We start from the raw sequence: 24,777 nt of genomic DNA, 5'->3' as shown, positions 1-24,777 counted from the left end.
TTGACTGAGAGTGTAAATTAGGTTAAATAGGGTTGCGCGACCCTCAATTCTTGAGGTGGCTCAATTCCGATTAATGGAAAAAAGAAATTTAATTCTTTTTTTTTAGTTGTCAGACATTTCTATTAAACTTTTAATTAGCTGATATTCGCAATTTTTTTTATTGGATTATTTGCTTACATATTACAAGGTCAGAGGGCATGGTTCATCTTGATCTAATTTTTTTGAAGCATCTAAAGTTATTGTGACGCATGGCATTTAAATCATTCTAAAAGCAAGAATTATTATCTGTAAATTTCTTTTAATCATGCACCAACAAATTAATATATAATAATAAGGTCAAAAAACGGCCTCCTCTAAATGTGAAAATAAAATACTTTGTAGGTGGCAAACTCGCACCAATAAATTAATGTATAAACAGACAATGAATATTATTTAGATTGGGGGAAAAGTTTCATCCTTGAAAGATCCATTTTTAATTATTTACATTCCAACTAGATTTGTAATTACTTGTTTCCTCCCTATAGATAAAGGGTAATAAAAAACCTAATATTTTTTCATTTACTATTATACGCTTCTTGATACATTTTTATGAAATTATTGTTAATTTAATGATAAAATAAAAAAATAAAGAATAACTAAAATAAATAATTAAGTAATTAATTTTAATTAATAAATAAAATATAAGAAATGTCATAAATTGATATTTTTTTTAATTTAATCTTTTAAATTGAGATTGCTAATTCTATGGTTATATGACTAAAATTCAATTGGGAGATTGCCAATTTTTCCATATTGAAATTAATATATACCACTCACCCGTTATTATCTTCATAATAGTCAATAACCCGCCAGCACTATAATTTTACAATATTGCCTTTATTTTGAAATACACTTTTATTCATACTTATTAAAAATTAAATAAATGAAATAAATAGAAATTTAAATAACAAATTTAAATATTAAAAATACTATATATACACACACACACACATATATATGTTTTGATGTGAATAAAAAATTAATAATAAGATATTTTCTTGTGCTTTTTTTTATATTTTATATTCTATATTTATTATAAGAAAATGTTTATAAAATAATAAAGAAATTAGAAGAAAAATATTTTATTATTAATTTTTTAACTAAAAGGACCACAATTTGGAACCACATTATTTGGCGATCCATTTTCTAGCTAGGCATGAGTAGCTAGCTAAATAGCCAGCACGACGTTCATTTATTACAACTGCTCAAATATACCCGATGGAAAATCAATAGCATGAGGTTAATCTTCAGATCGCAAGGGGTTCCGTCAGCAACAAGGCAACTTGGCGTTTCATCATCAATGAATGGGTGTAGCGATCATGACCATCGTCGTAGATAAAATGGCCTGCACGTGCGAAATAAAGAATCCGCTGAAGCATAGGTAACGGGACAGTCGTTGGGTTGAGAAGCTCCTCATTTATATCTTTCCAACTGTCAGCAACTTCTAACAACAACTCTTTAACTGCCTCTTCCTCGGAGACGCCATGTTGATTCTTGTAGCACTCAACTGCTGATGGAATATGTCCTCTCTTTTGCTCAAACTACATCACGGATGCATATGAATTGGTTATAAGAGAACCCAAAAAAACCAAAAAATTCATCAGTTAGCTAATTTTTTTTTTTTGTTTTTTTCCTTGGGCATATATGTTATGTTATGTTATGTGTTGTTGTGTGTTAAAGAGAGTTGAAAAGAAATGCAGCCGCAAGGCCGAATGGTTTTCAACAACCTTTATTTTATTGACAATTTCTAAGTTTGAATCTTGAGAAGCTAGGTGTTGGAAAAATTGATGTGGGCTTCACCCACATCTCTACCTTTAAAATAGATGAAGAAATTGTATACTATGGTGCACGCCATAAGATACGTTACAAAATTTCTCTTCGAGATTAGTGGTGAATATAGTCTTATTGAAATGAATTATAATGTAGAATGAAGAAAATTATTTACCTTATAACCTGCTATGTCATCCATGAGCCTGACAATGGTTTCTGTCGCTTTAACACTCTTAGCGTTTTTAAGAATGCCTTCAAAATTGTCCTTCGTTGCAATAAAATCACCCAAATCAACGAAGGAAGCGACCCCTAGCGTACGTAAACCGATACTTCTTAATGCAACTGATTTGTATTCATCGAAGCTTGGAACATAACCTTTATATAACCACTTGGCTTGAGTAAAGTATAATATAATTAATTCTTGCATCTAAGCAACATAACCCAAGTCAATAATAATCACCTTGCAAAATCATATAACATGAAATTGATTATTAATAAAGTAATTGCTTACCATCTGTATTGCATATGGTATGCCGTACGATCTTCCTTCCTTTGCCAATTCTTCCTCAGCTTCTCTATAAATATCTAAGAGTGCCTTGAAAATAAATTTCATGTATTCTGGCAATGTATCTATGAGACCAATGTCCCATCTGAAAAAATCAAATATAATCGATATATTTGCACGTTCTTAAGAAAATATATAAGCAATACAATTAATTTGTTTCTAATAAAAGTATATTATGAATTAAATATCCAATCAAAGAATTACATTATAGGGTTATTATTGTTTCACCAATTCAAGAGTTGTAAAATATCAAATGACTATAAGAAGTATTATCTCCTATCATTTTACTACCTTTTCGTTAAAACCATTAGTTAATTAGTAAAATATCAATATTTCCTTTTATGATAAAATACACAAATAGAGGTATCAAATAATAGACAAAAATTATTGGCATGCCCTTTAATTTTAAAATAATGGTTTTAAATGACTTTATGAATAACCCTAAATTTATCGTAACTATAAAAATGGTGCATTAACAAAATACTCCTGGATATTTTTCATAAAAAAACACACAATTTATTCTTTAAAAAAAACACTTAAAGCTTATTTACAGAATCAACACTTCCATATTTAATTTTTTTTCTTCTAGAATAGATTGTGATTTTTTTGGGCAAAAAATTCTAGGGGTATTTTTGTCAATTCACTACTTTTATGGTCGCAATAAATCAAGCGTTATTCAAAAAATTATGGTTAAAACTATTATTTAACAATTCATGTTTAAAACTATTATTCATAATATTATGTATACTATTGGATACCTCTTTTGTGCATTTTATCTTAAAGGGTAAAATTAATATTTTATTAGTCAGCTAACGATTCTAACAAAAAAGTAGTAAAATAAAAGGTTTTACAAAGTTATAGTAGTAAAATTATGGAAAATAATACTTCTTGTACTTATCTAATATTTTATAATTCTTGAGGTAATGAAATGATAATAATCTTTTATTATATAGGCATGAGGTCTTGCTAAGTTACATCATGTATAACCTGCAGCAACCCTAATAGTCACTCATAATGTCCCCATTATTTAGGTTATTGTAACCTATAGAATACAGATAATGCAACTTAACAACTGCTGTATAGGGATGCATATGGTTTTATAACCTTGTGACTGCTTCAGTAAAAAGTGTGAGCTCTTCAAAAGTACCGTAAGCATCAAATGTGTCGTCTATTATGGATATTATGCACACCACTTTGGATGTAAAAATTCTACCAAATGCCAAATTGGGCTCATAGGACACTCCCAGCAAAAACCAAATATATGTCTCTACTACTCTATCTCTTGCATAAGGCACCTTTTTAGGGAAGCCTAAATCGTTCCACCACCTGAAATTCAATTTTAAATCTAATTAGATAGATATTTTGCTACATTATAAAGTTGTCACTATAATAATCGTTACTTCTGTAGTATATAATAATCGTTACTTCTGTATTATATAAAAAATACAAACAAGAACACAATTTGGTTTCATCTTTTAAGGAGGTAGCAAGGAAATATGAAAACTCGAGGGATAAGTGAAAAAAGTTAGAAATTTTAAAGAGAAGTTGTAAATCTTCCATATTATATTTGGAAAATTTGTTTCATTAAAAGAGAGAGAGAGAGAGAGAGAAATTTACGTGATTTATTTTTATTGTTTTGTATTTTCATCTAATTTATAAATTTATATCACATCCATTCTTAAAAAAATTTTATAATTGTATCATTACTCTTTCATTATACACATTATCCTCCCAAACACTATAACTTTTTATTATTATTATTATTAGCAACAAGCACATAATATACAAAAACTACAACCACTACCACTGTTGACAAATCAAGAATACATAAAAATTTTACTGCAAACTGAAAATCTTGGTTTGGTGTTAATAAATAATAATAATAATAATAATAATAATAACTATTATAAGATATTTTGCCTTGAGCCTTTGATTATACAAGGGGGCAACTGGTAAAATATGATTTCTCTTTCTAGGGAAAGTGACAATCTCCCATTTCAAAACAACACCAATAATAGGCTTTTCCACGTTGAAAGAATATCTATGAAGTTACCTGGTCATGATACTTGCTTCCTTCTTGTGTGCTGCTTGTAATATATTAAAGTCTAACTTTGCAAACTTGAGCAAAGTTTCATCATGCAAATCATCCCTTGAATAGATATCCAAAAAATACCTTGCCTCTAACCTTGCTGCGGCTTTACGGAGCGGAATTTGCAGAGAATGACGTATTTGTTCAGCAAGATTAGAGTTTACATGAGAATGATCAGATACAGATATTACTGACTTAAGGTGAGTGGTAGTGAAAACAATGGCTTCATCTAAAATGTCTTCCCCCCGAATTGCTAGGTATGCTGCCTCGTACAAACTCAACATGCCTCGTATATCGTTGATCAATGATTCCTTGAATTTACCTTCATCATCTTTGAACTTCTCAAACACATCTGATGACCATATTCAAAAGAGGCGAGCTAGTCTCGATTAGTGTACATGCTTAACTTTAATTTGATAATCAACAATAATCTTGTAATTAACATAAATAGTTTAATTAACAAAATGAGAAACTATTACATACCACATGAAATCTTAACTCCTTGCTGTCTAAAAAGTCGAAAACGAAGAGAAACAACGTATAGATCATCACTGTCAAGATCATGAGATACCTTTCCCAATTCATCTTCAATCTCTTTTTCAAAATGATAAGCGACACCTAATCGTTGTGCTGCATCAATCATGTGTAGTTTTTGGGCAAGCTTATTGGCAGTAGTGGTTATCATCCTCCTGACCTCTTGCTTCAGTGCTGCGTGCTGTTCTTGAGTTGCAGCGTCAATTGTCTGCAAACGCAAGAAATTACTTAATATTTAATGCATTACGTATGTCTAACAAACGATTACATATGACATATAATTGTACATCGATTTGGGCTTGCCTCTCTGATAATTAATGAGATATTTTGATATTGCAATTTTTTAATTACCTCGACATCGGCAGCGGATTTCAGGAAATGGTTTCCCCATAAAGTAGGATGAAAATCTGCAATGGGACGAACAGTTTCTTCAGTTGAACTGGAAACTGCTGCTAGAAGTGGAATAGACATATCTTTCATTCCGTTTCAGACAAACCAAATACAACTATATAGTTTTTTTTTTAAGAGTAGGAGTTGCAAAAACGTCAAGACACAAATGCTCTATATATAGAGAGAAACGATGAGGCAGTGGAACACTTTCGTTGGTACTTTGTCATGTGCTCAGTAGTGATCCTACGTTGGGATCATTAAATTTAATATTAAAAAAGTCAATGGATCTGATTGGGGGATGCATTATTAAACCATATGATAAAATACTCTTGGACCGTTATCTCAACAAATTATGGGTGCGTTTGAGATTAAGGTTAGACAGCTGCAGTTTAAAAGTTACAGTAGTAAAGTATTTGGTAAACACCAGCTGCTGTAACTTAAAAGTTATGTTGATATGATTTTTCACTTGTATAATGAAGAATCTATTATATCTTTAATAATTTTATCAAAATTATTATTTAAAATTTATATTTACTACATATTATTAACTTTTGTTTCATATTTACAGCTTTTTTTCCACTGCAGCTGTAGTTTAAAAAGTACAGCACCTCAATCCCAAACGCAACCTAAGAGACTGCGATCATTTTACATAAATTTTTAAATTTGGAATTTTTTTTTAGGTAATGATAGAGAGTTAACTCTAACCGTATCTCTAACTCCATACAAAAATAAATATATAAAAGTTGAAATAGTAATAAAGTTATATTAAATTTTATCTTAATCACAAACTGGCCACAAAAATTTATCTTGATCAAATTGAGGTGGGGTTCATTGATGATAGGGATACATATCATTTTTCAGCTTTCGTATGCAACTTGCATATTGTGATATTGTGCGTACATTAACTAACTACTCAGCGTAACGACCGTAAATTATTTTGAAAACCTATCTCTCTTTTAATTTCACAATAATAATATTCCAAGAAGGCCATAATTATTTAACTTACATTTATTTTAAGAGTAATGATATAGCCACAAACTCTTGTAGAAACTTATTTTGTACAAACTGATGTGACATGATAAAATTTGTTGAATTAAATATCACTTGGCCCACATAATTTGTTTTTATTATTTTATATTTTCATTCAACCAATGAATTAATCTCACGTCAGTTTGTACAAAATAAGTTTGTACAAGAGTTTGTGGCTGTATCATTACTCTTATTTTAATTACTCGTACCAAGCAAAATATTTCAGTTATTTTAACTAAATAAATATATTTTAGTTATTCTTAAAGCCAAAGTCTATTTCTGGATAGTAAATTATCCAAACATTTTATTGGGGGGTGTTTCTAATAACTCCAATGATATCATAAATATAAAAATTTACTTTCTGCAGGACTTATCTCAAATAAATTCTCTAATTCATTTTGAAGATGAAACTAAAAAAAAAAAATTGAATCATTGAGGCTTAATTAAAATATTTTACTTAGAGTTCCAATGATATTTAAGGGAATATGATTTTTATCGGAATTTCTTCTCTTAACCAATTTTTCAAAAATTCTATTTCAAATAAATTAAGATCATCATAAGTGCATTTAACAAATTTCACGATTCTAATACTGAAAATACTTGAACAACCAGGGATCTTAGAAAAATAGTATGTGAACCACATTTTTAGCTATTATCAACAACAGTAATATAATATATTTTCTAATCCCTAGTGTTCCCTTCGTGGGTCTGCCGATGCTATCAACAATAACAAGCAATTTTTAATAAAAATAATCATTTTACTGTTCTTTTTAAATGTACTTCTATAATTTTGAGAGATTGGAAGATTTGAATCCTCTACCTAATGAATAAGGGAGAGAAGAGTTGTCGACTAACTCAATTAAAGAGCTCCGTTGGTTAGTTTACTATTAAATTTTGGTGTATTTTATTTACGAGTGAGATTATTTGCACTCTAAAATGTACTTTGAACACCATATTAACTAAAAATTTATGGTACTAAAATAACATTCATATAATTTAATATTAAGGATAATTTAGAAAAATAGTTAAACATTATGAATTTGGACACCTATCTAACACATCCATTAATCATACCATTATTTATGCTAACCTTAATTTCATCTCTTTTATTGGGTGCCGAATTGAATTTATTTTGTACTTAGAGATCATAAAAGATTTGTGGCCAAGTTCCAAAAATATATGAAGATGTTTCTATTAATCCTTTTTGTTATTTTTAATTTTGTTAATATGTTAATTTATGTGGTCTTTTGCTTTAAAGTTTAAAGCGTATAAGGCGACGAAGAAGAAAAATGTTGAAGATGCTGGCTCGATCAATAAGATGGAATATGGAAGAATTATTTTGAACATATATCCAATTAATTGTGCTTTGTGCAGAAAATTAATGAAAAAGGAATAAGAAAGAAAAAGTTTTGAGTATACATGATCTTGTAGGATGCCCCAGCAACCAAAGAAAAGTTTGTTATTGTTGAAATCCCATAACACTTCTGTACAAGAAGGACTTGTGTGAGGTGGCAGGTTAGTCCACCGATGGTTTGTCATTTGTAGAATAGTAGGTCCGAAAATGAAACAAAAGTCGTACTCACTGAATTAAGTTTACCATAAAAAAAGAAAACAATCAGTGACTAAACTGACATATGACCTAATTGAATTTAATGGATCTTAAAATACAATGAATCACGTAATAAAACACTACTGAAGTGACTGAAATGATTTATGACCTTATTTAGCACGCTAACATATGCAAATTCTGTTCTACAAATCATGATTATAGATAGCACATCCCATATTACAACTCATATTTAATGAGATTAGTATATTAATATTTTTAATCAAATAATTATTGAGACTAATTTATAAATTTTATATAGCATAATCTGGGTACTGGGGACTAATTTATAAATCTACAATTTACAAATCTTATATCACAGAGCTCGGGTCATGTTTCTATTTAAATAGGCTTTACAGTTAACAGAATATTAAAATTATATTTTACATAATATTCAAAATAATTTTAGTTTTAAATTTATTTACTTTAATATCATGTTTCTATTTATTATTAAAATTACTTTATTATAATAAAATAGGTATAATAGATTGTAAAATATTTTAAAATTTTAAAATTATTTTTCTTCTCAAAAAATTGTTTTAAAATGTATATATTATTACATTTATTTTAATATCATATTTTTATTTATTATAAAATTTTGAGGTCATTTTTTTTTAGTTCATAGAGTTAAAAAGGTATTATGATAAAAAAAAGGTCTTAATGACTCTTATTAAAAATTTAGGAGTTTTTATAACCATTTCTCCAAATCTTGAAAGTATAGATATCTTTATTCCTTTAATTTATTTATTACTTTAATAAAATATAAAATTCTTCTATTGTAAAATCATTTTATATTTGCATTAGCACGCACGTGGGGCATAAAACTAGCGTTGCAACTTTATTCTACGTAAATTAAGTTAAGATGATCTCAAACCATGCTGGCCAAAAAAAAAAAAAAAAAAAAGAGGAGGTATACGACTTGCTTATGTAGTCATGATGGCAGAAAAATCCCATCTGTTACAGGATCTGGGAATCTTGACTAGGGATGATAAATATCTAATTATGGATGGACAATATCTATCAAAATATAAATTTATAATTATTTATGATGAATATATTTATATTCATATTCAATATTTAATAGTGGACATGAATATGAATTTTATCCATATAGATATGGATATCTATGGATATTTAATTTTTATTATATAAAAAATAATAAAAAATAAAATAAAAATAATAATATAGAATAGTTAAAACCATATTAGATGGACTAATACTAAAAGCAAAAACAACAACTCACTCGCCGTAAGAAATTGATTAATTTACTTTCTTTACTTTCACCACTTTGTTTTCAGTTTTTAATTAATTAATTTCATTTCGTTTTCTCCGTATTCATCTCCAGTTGCGTTTTGTTCTACATCAATGGAAAGAATTTCAGTTTCAGCTTAGCTTACGACTATTTTCGTTTATTGATCAGTCCAAAGTCAAGATTTTTGAGAGAGTCAACCAGGGACAAGAAGGAAAAAAATAAAGGAAAAAAGAAACCATGGTTGTTGTTGAATCAGCGAGTCAAGATTCAGTTGTATCGTCAGCGGGATCGATATCGGCATCAAACGGTCAGGATCATCCGAAGCAAAACGGAGGAACGATGGTGATGTCGCTCGATCAGGGATTGTACAACCAGAACAATCAACGATCCAACGGCGGAGGGGATTTCAAGCGTGACATGAGGGAGTTACAGGAGCTGTACTCGAAGCTGAATCCGATGGCTGAAGAGTTTGTGCCTCCTTCGCTTGCTAAAACTAACAACAATAATTTAGTAAATTTGTTTTTGTTTTTTTCATATAAATTAATTAGATTTTGGATTTCCATTAAATATCTATACCCATCTAATATCTAATTAAATATTTTTAAAATTATCCATATCCACATTCAAAAATATTTTAGATGGATATTATCCAATTCAATTAGATTAAATGTATGGATATACAATTTAAATAGACCAATTTATCATCCTTAAATCCAACCAAATTGGGACACTTTTTAGGTGTGGAATCAGTTTAAAATTTGATTGGACCAGAAAGGGCCTAGGATTAAACCCGAGATTTAGATTGGGTTGGCTTTGCTGCTTGTCATGGCTCTAAAACCCAACCCAAAGTGCTTCTGGCTTTTATCTAACGGTGTTAAAAAATTCGGGGATGTCAATTCTTGCCATTTCATTATACTCAAAGCAAGGATCCACAAAATATACTGTTTATGAGCCATTTCAACATTTCTTTGCTGTAGTTTCTAAAAAAATTTCATAAATTACATCAACATATACATGTATGACTCAAATTATAATCCCATTTCAGGACATTTTTATAGAATGTGCCCTATCAAAATAGCTTAAACACCCAAGAGTAATGGAAAAGGTGGAAGTAGAGGCAAGGAAAGACTTTCAAAAGGAAAGAATTGTTGAGGAAGCATGCCGACATGAATTACAACACTTAAAGATAGTTGTTTGGGGGAATAAAATAGAATAATCATGATCTCCTAAAATAAAAAGTGAGCAAATGGTTGATAGACTAATAAAAAGTAATTCTTGTGACTCTAAGTAGACCATATCGACCAGGTGGTAATCTTGAGACTACGAGCAGACCACTTCGACCAGGTGGTAATTCTTAAGATCATGAGCATACCACCTCGACCGGGTGGTAATCTTGAGACTACGAGCAGACCACTTCGACCAGGTGGTAATTCTTAAGACCATGAGCATACCACCTCGAGCAGGTGGTAATCTTGAGATTATGAGTAGGCTACCTCAACCAGGTGGTAATCTTGAGACTACGAGCAGACCACCTTGACTAGGTGGTAATCTTGAGACCATGAGCAATCACCTCGACCAGAGGCTAAATCTTGTGGCCTTGGGCAAGCTATCTCGACCATGTGGCAATTTTGGTGACCTCAAGCAGACAGGTTTGAGGAGACATTGGACCAAGTCACCAGGAAGCATGACTCAATCAAAATAACCGCCACAGATCACCTCCAAAAAATCAGGGTATGAATTTAATTCATTAATTGCCACGATCTAAGGTCGTGGGTGTGAGGTGTTTATAAAAACCCAAAGAAAATCATGGTAATGGAGGTTGAACTTTCTTTCTCAATTTTGATTTTTCTATTACATTTACTTAAGATTATTTTCTTCACAAAAACTATAAATTAAATATTTTGTTTTTCCCGTAGACCTATAAACTGACTTGAGCATCGGAAAGTTTTCGACGGAAAAACTTCCAGCACCCCTGACCATTCTCTGTAATTCAAGTACTTGCTGATTCGCAGCTTGAAGATTATCTGCTCATGAATATTCTGTTAATAGTCGGAGGATCGTCTTGGAAATCAACCAGCAGCTTCCCACCAAACAAATTTAATGCTGATGTAGGGATCTGAGATCGAGTCACTAGCGGACTCAATGGATTTTGGCATCAACAATTGTCAAAGTTATCATGATAGATATTTTCTAATGCATCTTCTATCTCCTGTTCGAAGTGATAGGCCACACCCAATCGTTGGACTACATCATTCAATTGTAACTTCTGGGCAGGCTTATCTACTGTAGCTGTTATTAGGCTCCTGACTTGTATTCCTCTTGATTTGAAGTATCACTTATCTGCAATCCGCGCATGTACAAAAGTCTTAATTCATATTTATGAGTCTATATGCTAGTTAATTAAAAATGATCATTTGTACACGTATTAATTAAAAATTCACAAAAAGGACAAATATTTTTATCATTATTTCATCATATTTTGTTCTCTTTTATCTTCTTTTTTTTAATAAAAATAATCGGTTTATTTTTTTTTAATTATACATCCATAATTATGGGATATTCGAATCTTTTGCTTTATGAGTAAGGGAAGGGAAGAGGTGATGTAGGATTGTTGTGTATTAAAAGCAGAGTATTTTCTAGAGGCCATGACTTGTACTACAAATGTCCGTTTTTAGCGTATAATGTACTGTTTTAAAACTTACGATAAGATGAACCAACCCAGAAGAACTTGCTTAGTTCTACCTTATGGTCGAGTTAAAAATTCTGCTTCTTTCCTCGTCACTTTTCAATTTTAAAATGTTTTTTTTTTCTAGGATTTTTATCTTTTTTTTTCTAGAATTTAGATTTGAACACTGTTTTTCTTTTCTTATTTAGATTAAGAGAATTTTATTATAACATAATATTTCAAATTTACATATTTTGATAAATTCACAATATTTAGGGTTATTATATAGTGGGGCCAAAACCCTAGATTTGTCAACCCGATTATTTAGGAATTTTGTTTCAATTATCTTCAACCAACCTTACAATTTCATTTCGTAAAGAGGTGTCAACTTGCTTAGCTAAGGAGTTGTGTTGGCCAGTTTACTATTGAACGTTCATTTATTTTATTTATAAGTGGGACTACTTGCACCTTAAAATATGCTTTTAACACCATATTTTACTAAAAAAATTATAATACTAAAATAACCTTCATGTAATTTATTATTCACGACAATTTAATAAAAATAGTTAAACTATTATTCCGTTGGACACCTATCCACACATCCATTAATGATGTCATTATTTATGCTAACCTTAATTTTTCTCAACTCTTCAGTACGAAATTATATTTTAGTTAGATATCATAAAAGATTTGTGGGCAAGCTCATAACATGTATGTGGTTGCCCAATGCCGTTTAGTCTTGTCCTAACTCTTTTAGAGCCCCTTTATATTTTTTTAAAAAAAATTGTGGGCAAGTTCCAAAAACATATTAAGATGTTTGTATTAATCCTTTTCGTTATTTTTCATTTTTTTAAATATGTTAATTTATGTGCATCTTTTGCTTTCAACTTTTAAAGTGTATAAGGTGAGAAGGGAAATATTGAAGATGCTGGTTCGATGAATAAAACGGAACATGGGAGAATTATTTTAAACATACGTGCTTTGTGCAGAAAATCAATGAAAAAGGAACAAGGAAATAAAAAGTTTTGAGTATACATGAAATCTTACAGCATTTCTGCATAAGGAGGACTTGTGTGAGTTGTAAAATGGAATTATAGCGGCAGAAAAGTGAGTTGTAAAATGGAATTAAAGTGGGACTCTTTTACAATTTTCATAATACTCTTTTACTCTTACGACGTTAAGACTTTCACAAAAAACGCATTGCAATAATTAAATAACATTCTTTTTTTTCTTTTTTAAGTTTAATGTCGAAAGAGTAATGAGGTGCCTTCAGGGACAATGAAATCATAAGCAGATTTAACTTCAACAAAGTTCGAACTTTTTTTTTTTTTTTGTGGCGAGCAATTAGGTAGTTAGTTTATTTGAATTAAAAATAAAATAAATTCCGAAGAATGAATTTTTCTTTGATAATATTAAATTTCACTGTAGAAAAAAATTGCATGGATAATTATTTTACCGATACGGCAGATTTTATTTTATTTTGATTGAAAACTGCAATGCCATGAACAGTTTCTTCAACTGGAGCTGGAGTAGACAACTTCCTCAATTAATTGAATCTGTAGTGAATCAAGAGGGAGGATGATTTTAAAAGATTAGAAAAGGAATTCTGTTTTGTCTTTGCTTGGCAATTCCTCCGTGGGGACATTGAAAAAATGTTAGTACATAATAGGTTGCAGAAACATCAAGACACTTCTACCAAGTTAAGCGTCCTATTCATTCTTAGTCAGAGCCTCCTTTGAAAATTAAAGAAAAGTTGTCGGGGGCATATTTTTCACGTTAACTAAGAGATATTTGTGAGAACTTGTACTTATTTTAAAAATTTGTGAGATATTTGTGGGACATCCGCATTCTAGAATAATTGTACACACACAGAGACAAGCACGTACATCATTCTGAGTCAATCGCCTTTGAAAATTAATAAAAGTTGTCTCCCGGCATATTTTTCACATTATCTATGAGATATTTGTGAAAATTTGTACTCAACTTATGTGGACATCTGCACTTGTCAATAATTATACACAAGGAAAAAATTTTTTTACGATCTTAAAATTTTGAGAAATAGTTAAATTTTTAATAATTAAAAGATACTAAAACTTTCTTTTTCAGCTAGAGATGTCTAATTATATTAAAATTAATATAATGTGTTTTATTTTATAATAAGAAAATCTCTTTTTTTTAATAAAGTAAGGGACAATTTAAAAAATAATAAAGCACACAATCCATAAAACTAGTGTTGCAATTTCATTCCACTTAAATTAAGGTGAACCAGCTGCTATAGGGCTCGGGGATCTGACTGAATTGGGTCCGGTTTCAGTGCCAAATCTGCTTAAAATTTGATTGGACTCAGTAGGGCCTAAAATCAAGGCCCATATCTAGATTGGGTTGGTTTTGGGGATTGTCATGGCCCCGGAACCCAACCCAAAGTGCTTCTGGTTTTTACTAATGGTGTTGAAAATTCGTTGCGAATTCTTGCCATTTCATTTTACTCAAAGCAAATATCCACAAAAATATACTGTTTTTGAGCCATTTCAACATTTCTTTGCAGTAGTTTCTTAAAAATTTAATAAAATTACATCAATATATACATATATGAATGCTTAGCCCCAAGAATGAGTAATAGAAAATGGGCTATGTCAAGAATGCTTAACCCCAATGAGTAATAGAAAGGCACAAAGAAAAGAAATATTGATGAAGCATGCCTTCATGAATTGCAATACTTAAAGCTAGTCATCAAAGAAACTCCGAGGTTACATCTTCCTGCTACATTGCTACTCCCAAGCGAATGTAGAGAGGCTTGTAAAATTTAGGAATATAATTCCAGTGTTGGTTGTGCCTTAAAAAGATGGGTCATGCTTGTAAAATTCAGGAATTTGATTCCAGAGTCATGGTTACAATAGAAATCATTTTGAATTAATCCCATTTGGAGCTCGAAGAGGATGTGCCCAGGTCTGTCTTTCGGTTATCTTCCTCTTGCTAAATGCTCTACCACTTTCGATTGGAAACTCCATGATGGAAAAAATAACGAAGATCTTGTTCTGACTGAGGCTTTCGGTGTCACTCTAAGAACGAAAGGCGATCTGTTTTTAAGCCCTTACTCTAGATTATGAAATGCTCCATCAAAGGCATCTCATAAAATTTTTTTATAAAAAAAGGTCACCGTCACCTATTTCGTGTTGATCAAAGCGCAGATCGAATTCTCGTGGACCGTCCAAGATCTATTTTCTCTACACACCCATTTTTTTAGAATTGGTTTCCCATTCCTTATAATTCTATTGATGAAAAATAACGATGTATGACAATTTATCAGCACTTTTAATTATTTTAATTTTCCCAGTTTAGCAGTTGTTATAATTGATAAGTCCTGCTATTGTTCTGTCTGATTGCTGTGTTCTATTTTCCTCATTGGGTATACCAATTAGGCAATTACCCTTCTAGGGGAATGTAATAAGTCTTATCTTGTTATAATAATCATAGTATATCAGACTAAAAACACCTCATGTGACGAGGCAAAACGATAGCACAAAAAGTCATTTGTATTATGAGTTAGGAACCGTTTAATTGGATCGGCAGGCAAATCAATCCCACCGAGTGGAAAAAAACACAAGCCAATCCGAGATTAGCTATACAATCTGCATCACCATTAACCTCTCTGCAAGCATGAGAAATATAAAAGTGCATTTGCTTCACCAATTAAGAGTACTAATCCTTTAAAAAGAGAGTTATGAAAAGATAAATATTGTTTTAATTAACAGACACGATGAAAGCATTTATTCTTTCAAATAATCTACAATATTATTCCATTTTATTGTAACTTTCTTTCTAATAATTAATCATAGGATTTCCAAAGATTATTTTCGAAAGGGATTGAATATTGTTATTATTATTATTATTATTGAGAAGATAATAGAAGAAAACTACAATCAAGTTCAGAAAGATTCAAGATCACTGAATATTGTTATTTAAACTGAACTTGTTTGTATGAAGTGTAAACTACATTTCCACCCATCTTTTGTAATAACACGTTATAAATAACCACTATCCTGCAACAAAATTTCCACATGATGCGTTATGATACAATCCAAGCAATTCCATGAGGTGTAATATGAAATAATGGAGAAGATCTTGGCTCTTAATTGACTTAATTGAGAAGCTTCTTCATTTTGGCTGGTAATTTACATGATCCCTGATCATATCCTCATGAGATCCTCATGATTTCTAATAGTCTCTTTACGAATTAATCATATATGTATGAAGAACTCACCGACGCACAAACAAGGACTGAATTAGGATTTTGGTTTGGGGTTGCCGTAATGCATATAAAAATTATTGCAGTAAAATAAAATAAATGCTTTTCAAGTCTTAAACTAACGAAAATACATTATAATATGTATTACACCATCTAATTCAATTATATATAAAAAATGAACTTATACCTAAAATTAGGGTCCAGCTACGGTGCCCGAGGGATACCATACCCCCTTTATTTGTCGGTATGCTGGCCAGCCGTTAGATTTTAATGAGAATAATCTAACGGTTGGGGTTTTGGGAAGGAATAGTGACTTAAAGTCGGGCTACCATCTCAACCCGTTGCAGTAGTGCACCATTTTTATTGGTATTAGGGCGGTGAAAACCACAGCTGGATTTGCTTTTAACCGACGTTGAGGAGAAATATAAGGTAGGGAGAACAGTGAAGCGCGTTACGACGGTGTGTTACGTGGGATGAATGAAGTGGATCGCGGCTAGTTGAACATCTATGTGGTAGCATCAAAGGAAACGGAAAGACGGGTCGCGACAACAAAACTGCAGGTTACTGGAAGCTGAAATTGAAATTTTTTACTTGAATAATCCATAATTCATAATATTTGTGCTGGGAAATTATATATAGTAGAGAGAATGGGAAAATTGTAGAGTCTAGTTCATTAATTTGCAAAAAGATTTTGGGATTGTTTACTAGCAGTTCAATTGGACACCTGTTTGTTGCGTTAGGATTGATGAGAAACTTGTGGTTTTGCTCTGTAATTTTATTGGGTCAGTGATGTTTGCTGTCTCTTCTTTTATCTTCATGATGACTATGCTTTGAACCTCAACTTCTTAGAAGCAGGCGGCACCTTAAAATTAAACTTTCAATCCTTTTATTTTTATGTAATTTATATAATAATTACTTAGAAAAGACTAATAATAAATGGATTATTCAGTTGATTTGTTTTGTATTTTTGTAAGTGCATAGAATAATAATGGAATGTACAGCCGAAAGTGCAAGAGTAGCTTGGGTGTTACTAAGTATTGCAATGAAGATTAAGTTTGACAGTGAACATGTAAGGTGATTTGGTAATAGGGAAAGTGAAACTGCAGAAAGTAATAGAACGAAGTGAATCAGAAACATAAAATATTGCCATGGTAGAAATGGTACATGCTTATTGTTCGTTGTAGATCTCTTATATTGATTGTATTAGAAAAATTTTCCATGGATGTCCCATGCTTCTGCTGTTTTGCTCCCTCCTCCATGTGCACACACCATTATTTTACAACACACGCCGTGCCATATTGCCCCTGCAGCACAGGTCATTTATCCACATCTCTTATCGTCTCTATTATCCATAATATGCATTTACTAGATATTAATCTGAAATTCAATTAATCAGTCAATGTTTTCCCATTTTATAACAGATTCAGCCTACTCGATATTTAGCCAACACTCATGCTGCTGCACATGACTTCTTCCGACTACTATCAAGCAGCAGTGATGACAATTCAATGAGTTAGTTTGTTAAAATGTATTTCTTTGTTCAATTTTCACTTACTCTTTCTTTTTATGCTTCAATAACTATGTTTATTTTATTGTAATTAATTGTTTAATTTTCACTTACTCTTTTATTTATGACGCTTCAATAACTAAGTTTATTATATTGTAATTACTTGTTTATTTTTCACATTTTTTTCCTTAATTTGTAGGCCTGTAAAAGTGACCCTGTGCGGATATGCCTTATTGATGGCAACCAACTGCTCTGTCCTCCAACATTGCCCATGTCTTCGATCTTCCTATGACTACAACCAAAATTCATCGCTTTGGTCAAATTAAACCAACGCCGTCCTAGAAACTTCTACCACCATATTTTTACCTATTATGTGTGCTCTGTATTTGCTCTTATTTCACAATATGACGGACTTATAACTTTGTGTTGTTAGGCATTCATTGCCTTTTGGAACATGCTATAATGTTGTCAAATTATGGCGTTATGTGTTTGGAACTTATGTCGTATTTTTGTTATATCTATTTAATCATTTACATTTCTTAGATCGCCAACCTGCAACAGCAGTTAGAGCATCTTTGCAATATTCCATATATGTTTCAAGTATATTGATCAAAGCTGTTGTCCATTTTTCCCTTTCATTTACGTTTGCATCACCTTTTACTTCATTTATGCTTACTTCCCCTTCAAACACAGTTCAACTAAATGCTTCCATTGATAAAATATACTTGTCCATATCTATTTCATTCCAACTAAGGTTATCTTCTATTCAACGAACCAAATTCATAGTTGTTGGCCATATAGACCTTCATGTGTTACTCGGCTATTCCATTTCAGAGATGTTTATTATTTCAAGCCCTCAGTTTAGTGATACATATATTTTACCACATGCGTCGGTTTTCCAGCTGCCATTTATTCCATGTCTGATGTTCCTTGAAGTTATTATCCCATTTCGACACCATTCCTTATTTGCTCTTGGTTTTTTTCAATTTCCACTAGTCATTCAAGTCATAACCATGGATCACTCAACTTCAACTTAAATTAACTCCATATGTCTTCAAACTGAACGCAAATTTCACAGACTTGCAATCCACCAATCTTCCGAATACGATTATGAAATTCTCCCCACTCCACATTTTGTTTTGGGGTCTTTCTAGTTCATTGTTTATGCATCCATATATTTGTTTTACTCCTTCCTATTTGTTTTACTCCTTCCTATTTGTTTTGATATTACAGTTTCGGCCTCCACTTCTTAGTCTTTCACTGTTTGTTCGTTTTATCTTTCATTTCCATTCTTTCGCTTTTACTGTTCCTATTGTTGCATCCATTACATGCCTCCTTCAACAATGAAATTGTTACTAGCCTACGTCATATAGCCGACTTACGAAACACTTGCTTCTACTTATACTTGTTTTGGCTAACTTTATTATTCTTATCGAAACCAACATTTTCTTGTTTCCTTAAACATGAAATTTGCAACGTCAACAGTTCCAGTCCTATGACCTGCACTCCCGGTTTCCTTGACCTGCAACGTGGCCTCTTCACACCTGCACGATCTCGTCCTTTTCCATCCAAGGGCGACATCACTACACGACGAAAATAGGGGGTACCGTGCCCAAGTGGCACGGTAGACAGAGCCCTAAAATTAATAAATTAACTATTAATGCACAAATCTTAATACTAAAGTAAAAGAGATATTTCGTAAATTAACACATAATAAATTATACTTAAAAATATAAATTGAAAGTTCATAATAGAAGATTTCATATTAAATAATATGAATTTAAAGAGGTCAATACAAATAATTTAAACTTGAAAAGAAAAGAAAAGAAGGTGACGAAAGCAAACAGCCAAAGCAAACTTGAATCTTGACCAAGTAAACCTCGGATCCTAGGCAGGAAAGAATTTGAGAAATTAAGAAGAAAGTTGAATTGTACATGCGGACTAAAATGATGAATTCAAAACTTGAAGCATTTATACGGGATCGTTTTGCTTATTAATTATGTTTTCGATTTGTCACGGGCTGGTCATGCGGCTTACTTAAACATTAAAACGGCAACACGGGATGACGTTTTAAGCAACGCTTAGGTGACGCACTTGAGAATGCATGTTTAAAAGAGAATCAAGTTAGGTGTAAAGCCGTTATCCATACGACTGAATCCTGGGCAATCCGGGTTTGTTATCGGCTGTTATATAAGCTGATTGTTGAGGCAGTTTCAGCAAGAATTAGAGAGCTCTCTAGAGAGAATTAGTTTGATTGTTATTTTTGATCAAATTCTTGTGTTTCTGGTCTTAGTATTGTTGTTGCAAAGTTCTTAAACAATCAATGAATAATCATTTGTTCATAATCATGGGCGGTGTTTGATAGCATGGAGAATTTAAGGCTGCACAGACACCACATTCCGTTTAGTTATGTTATGTGAAATAAACTTAAAAGAGGAAATAGAAGATGAAGACGTCAATTTCTTTCCCTTATTGCAATCTTATCTTGGTAGCAACTCCCCAAAGAGAAATTAGATTTTAGTTGAGAATGCTGAAGTTGGATAAAACTTACACAAAGTTAAAGCTTCCTAAGAAATTTGAAGCTCAGGTTCATACAATGAATCTGTTGCTGCATTTTCTGCGTAATGGTTCCGAAATAATTTTATTGTAGACTTGGACAGAATATAAGCCTTTATCTCCTTGAATTATACATTCAGATTAATGCAACGATCTAACTAGTCTATTTAGTTGTAAGGGCCAAGGTCAAGTTAGTTTTTCTTGCCAGCTGAGGAGACCACTGTAATTAATTTCAGCATCTATCAACAGAACATTGAATTGGTTATAGCATTGGCTAATTGGCTTAAGCCACAATTTCAATTGCAAAATTCGGTATATTGGGTACTTAAGCTTCAGAAATTTATTGCGATGAAACCTGGAGCTTCCAGAGACAAAGATTCAAGCTAGCAAACCAGGTATAAACAGAGCAACGGCCCTGTTTCCTGTTATTAGTCTCAAAGCGATTCGTGTGGAAATGATTCATACATAATATCCTCCATATATTTTTATATATGGAACTAGTATCTTCATAGAGTAACGGGGTCCTTAAGCACTAAGGCAACTTGGTCTTTCATCAAAAGTGGTTGCGTGTAGCGATCGCCATCCTCATACATAAAGTGGCATACACGAGCAAGATTAAGAATTCGCTCAAGCAGAGGCAATGACACAGCAGTTGGACTCAGAAGCTCTTCATTTATATCTTTCCACGCATTATCAACTTGTATCCTCAAAGCCTTTTTTGCCTCTTCCTCCGATACACCATGTTGCTTCATGTAGCATTCAACAGCTGAGGGAATATGTCCTCTCTTTTGCTCAAACTACGTCCACCATCATCAATTCATGCAAATTCGTTGTAATAAATTAATTTATATGAAGATATTAAATTTTTATTAACCTCAACCGATGCGGGATATTGTCCCTAACACGTACCTCATGGCTAGCTATGTCATCCATCAGTCTGCCAATGGTTTGCGCAGCGACTACAATCTTAGGCTTTTTGATTAGCCATTCAAAAGCCTCCTTAGTTGCAATATCACCCATGTCAACGAAGGAAGCCGTTGCAAGTGTTAAAACACCGCTACTCCCTAAGGCAACACCTTCATATTCCTCTATTTTTGGGAGAAAACCTTCATGTAACCACTTGGCTTCGCTAAAGTACATCATAATTGATTCTTCCATCTGAGGAACATCAATATATATATATATATACAGCCCAAGCCAAATAGTCAATAGCAATCCCCAATGTATAGGCATGCCCAACAACAAATGAAAGATGGAGAATTTTTTTTTTTTTTTTTTTTGATGTGATGAAAGATGGAGAAATTGATAGCGAAATGATACCGTCTGTTTTACATATTTTACGCCATATGACGATCTTCCTTCCTTGGCCAAGCTTTCCTCAGCTTTGTCGTAAACATCTAAGAGTGACTTATAAATGAATTTCATGTATTCTGGTAGTGTGTCTATGGCGCCAATGTCCCATCTGAATTGGAAATCAAATAAGCATCCTAAGTCGGACTTGAGTGGCTAGCCAAATAATGAGACCAAAGGCCACTTCGCCATGCCGGAAGGGCAACTATGCTTTAAGTCTAGTAATAAATAAATAAGTAATTCAAAATATTTAAACAGAAACTCAAACCTTTTGACTGCCTCTACGAAGAGCTTGAGCTCGTCATAAGTACCGTAGGCGTCGAATGTATCGTCTAGGATGGATATCATGCTTATTAATTTGGACATAAAAATTCTGCCAAAGGCATATTTGGGCTCATAGTATGCTCCCATCAATATCCAAAAATATAATTCTACTATTCTGTCTCTTGCATAAGCCAGCTTGGTAGAGAAATCTAAATCTATCCACCACCTGAAATAAATTTCGTGTAAAAGATTCTCTTTCTTCTAAGTTACGGAAATTAGAATCTATTGCGACCAATGCATAAGAAATACAAAGAAACGAATAATTTGGCTTCGTCGTTTAATATATATAAGATTGGTTGATAAAATTAATCCTCCCGAGTTTATATAAGGACATTCTATTTAGGGAGAATAACACTTAACTTTCTAAGTTTTATTTTAAAACTTTTGCCATTTAGCTAGGTTCCCAATATTTTTACCTACTCTTTGTAATGCTGACGTTAAAGTAGTGACAGGAAAAACATTTTTTTTTTGTTAGAATAAGATCATACCTGGTCATGTCACTTACTTCCTTCTGATGTGCTGCTTGTAACAAATTAAAGTCCAACTTTGCAAACTTGAGCAAAGATTTATCATGCATGTCACCTCTTGAACAGACATCCAAAAAATATCTTGCCTCTAACCTTGGTAGGGCTTTACGGAGTGGGAGTTTGAGAGCATGATTTATTTGCTCAGCAAGATTAGGGCTAGCGTGAGACACCATTGACTTAAGGTGAGTAGTAGTGAAAACTATGGCTTCATCTAAAATATCTTCTCCGTTAATGGCTAGGTGTGCTGCCTCATACAAACTTAGCATGACTTGAACATCATTGATCATGGATGCCTTGAATTTACCTTCATTATTTTTAAACTTCTCAAACACATCTGCTCAGATCACATCCGAAAATAATAAATAAATGTGAGTCTCGATTAAAAAATCATCTAACAATTATATAAGCTTAATCAAAATAGCCTAGTGAGCGCCGGTGCCTACCATATGGTGAGCATGTGCAGACATTGCAAAATTTCATAACATTTTATGAATATTATTTAAACTGTAGATTAATCAGACGACATCAAGTGAAACTATTGGTCACCATGATGTGAACACTGTTGCCCACTAGATTATTACTCAAAAGCTTAAGTCACAAATATTAATTACATACCACATGAAATCTTAACTCCTTGCTGCCTAAGAAGTCGAAAACTAAGAGAAAGGGTGTAAAAATCATCACCACCGATATTGTCATTGTCAAGGTGGTCAAGTATTTTTTCCAATTCATCTTCAATCTCTTTTTCAAAGTGATAAGCTACACCCAACCGTTGTACTGCATCAATCAAGTGTAGTTTATCGGCAATTTTATCCGCGGTAGCCGTTATCATCATCCTGACCTCTTGTTTCAGCGCTTCATATAGTTCCTGGGTCGTAGCATCAATTGCCTGCGTGCACAAATTAAGAATAATTACTACTGTTCGAAATGAAAATAATTTTTACGAATCCCATGATTTTAGTTTGTCTTCATATTCATATGATACATGTTCCTTACAAATTACAGCACATGCGACACGAGCGCACACATACATACGTATGGCTGACTATACATATCGGACAAGTCTGGTGATGAAATATATATAATTTATACAGAACTCTGCCTGTATATATCACCTTGAAATCAGAAGCAGATTTCAGGAAATGGTTTCCCCATACAGTAGGACTAAAACCTGCAATCGGACGAACAGTTTCTTCAACTACTGTTGGAACTGGAGTAGACATCTTCCTTACAGACAAAACAAATCTACCTTTTCTTTTTTTTTTGAGCAAACCACGGTGAAGTCAAATCTAAATTGATTAATGTTTTACTGAATCGTTAGCCAGGATCATTTAAAAAATAAAAAGGTTTGTATTAACTAATAGGTTGCAGAAACCTTGAAACACCTCTGCTCTATTTATAGAAAACTCAAGAAGACTGTTCATTCTATTCGTGCATATCCACCTTTGAATGGGACGCGCAGGGGTCGGTGTTAAAAACAATTTGTGGTAGGCGCCGTCTTTTGTTGAATTTTGTTGCAAATATTTGACTATAAATATTAAATTCAAGAGAAGAAGAAGAAGGGCAATGCATGCCATTTTTAGGATCCCATAGTAAAAAGGACTAAAGAAAGAGCTAGAGATCAGAAAGAGGAAAAATGTTTTTTTCCTAAAGATAGTTTCCTGTGTTTGAATCGCAGAAGCACACTCTACTAGGCAACAATAAATCAAAGGATCCTTAGTGTATATGGAACCCTATGACTCACGTTTGTATACAAGGAAAACAAATAAATTTAAAGTTTTTCATAATAATTTGAAATCATTATGGCGTCAGATCTGAACCAACTCTTTCTCAAGGGGCCATTGATTCACTGACTGTGCATGCTGACACAATAATGTTCACTAAAATAATTAAGGTCTTCGCAATAAAATTTTCTTTAGACGATTAGAATTGACTAGCAAAATGTCACTTTCCACGACCAAAGATAAGATTGTCTGAAATGCTGTATATTTTGCGACTAAATTTATTTTTGTTGCTATATATATGTTTTTTGCGACCAGATTATGATTGACCGCAAAAGAGTTTATTATTTTTCTTTTTAATTTTTTAAGCATTTACCGACCACATTCTTATTCGTAGTAGAAAATGTTTGTATAACATTAGAAATTTACTTTCTTTTTATGACCAAATACGATTTTTGTCCCAAAATATCTACCGTTTTACGCTCATGGCAAAATGTTAGATTTTTTGGCGGTATATTTCCCAACTTACACTATTTTAACAATATTGTATTATAGTTTTTTCACAACCACTTACAAATGTGATTGTAAAAGATAAAAAGTGTTAACA

General features: G+C 32.1%; 2 protein-coding genes and 1 long non-coding RNA gene across 3 annotated transcripts; 1 reads left to right on the top strand and 2 right to left on the bottom strand.

Moving 5' to 3' along the window:
• Positions 1–1,232: 1,232 nt before the first annotated feature.
• Positions 1,233–5,507, bottom strand: LOC112095798 ((E)-beta-farnesene synthase-like). The gene is made up of 7 exons (XM_024178097.1): positions 5,349–5,507; positions 4,947–5,205; positions 4,428–4,815; positions 3,479–3,700; positions 2,321–2,459; positions 1,985–2,236; positions 1,233–1,580 (listed from the first exon to the last, which is right to left on the bottom strand). The coding sequence occupies exons 1-7, from the start codon at positions 5,475–5,477 to the stop codon at positions 1,287–1,289; spliced, it is 1,683 nt and encodes a 560-aa protein (XP_024033865.1). The 5' UTR covers positions 5,478–5,507; the 3' UTR covers positions 1,233–1,286.
• Positions 5,508–16,526: 11,019 nt separating this feature from the next.
• On the top strand, positions 16,527–18,234 carry LOC112095787. Its single transcript, XR_002903950.1, has 3 exons — positions 16,527–16,745; positions 17,607–17,713; positions 17,892–18,234. It is a non-coding gene; the product is annotated as an uncharacterized LOC112095787 (long non-coding RNA).
• Positions 18,235–20,754: 2,520 nt separating this feature from the next.
• LOC112095853 ((E)-beta-farnesene synthase-like) lies at positions 20,755–23,780 on the bottom strand. The gene is made up of 7 exons (XM_024178391.1): positions 23,565–23,780; positions 23,065–23,338; positions 22,411–22,783; positions 21,867–22,088; positions 21,569–21,710; positions 21,158–21,406; positions 20,755–21,045 (listed from the first exon to the last, which is right to left on the bottom strand). The coding sequence occupies exons 1-7, from the start codon at positions 23,670–23,672 to the stop codon at positions 20,755–20,757; spliced, it is 1,659 nt and encodes a 552-aa protein (XP_024034159.1). The 5' UTR covers positions 23,673–23,780.
• Positions 23,781–24,777: the final 997 nt, after the last annotated feature.

The sequence above is a fragment of the Citrus clementina genome, unplaced genomic scaffold, assembly GCF_000493195.1.
Source record: "Citrus clementina cultivar Clemenules unplaced genomic scaffold, Citrus_clementina_v1.0 scaffold_1, whole genome shotgun sequence".
NCBI classification, from domain to species: Eukaryota; Viridiplantae; Streptophyta; class Magnoliopsida; order Sapindales; family Rutaceae; genus Citrus; species Citrus x clementina.
Note: the sequence above shows the minus strand (reverse complement) of the source record. Positions and strands in the feature narration are given on the sequence as shown.

Coding starts and splice junctions, on each gene's coding strand:
- LOC112095798 (XM_024178097.1), bottom strand. CDS start 5,477: ATGAAAGATATGTCTATTCCACTTCTAGCAGCAGTTTCCAGTTCAACT. Junction 4,816..4,946: donor AGGAGTTAAGATTTCATGTG/GTATGTAATAGT, acceptor TATGGTCATCAG/ATGTGTTTGAGAAGTTCAAA. Junction 2,237..2,320: donor TACCATATGCAATACAGATG/GTAAGCAATTAC, acceptor TATGTTGCTTAG/ATGCAAGAATTAATTATATT.
- LOC112095853 (XM_024178391.1), bottom strand. CDS start 23,672: ATGTCTACTCCAGTTCCAACAGTAGTTGAAGAAACTGTTCGTCCGATT. Junction 22,784..23,064: donor AGGAGTTAAGATTTCATGTG/GTATGTAATTAA, acceptor TGATCTGAGCAG/ATGTGTTTGAGAAGTTTAAA. Junction 21,711..21,866: donor TTCGTAGAGGCAGTCAAAAG/GTTTGAGTTTCT, acceptor TTTCCAATTCAG/ATGGGACATTGGCGCCATAG.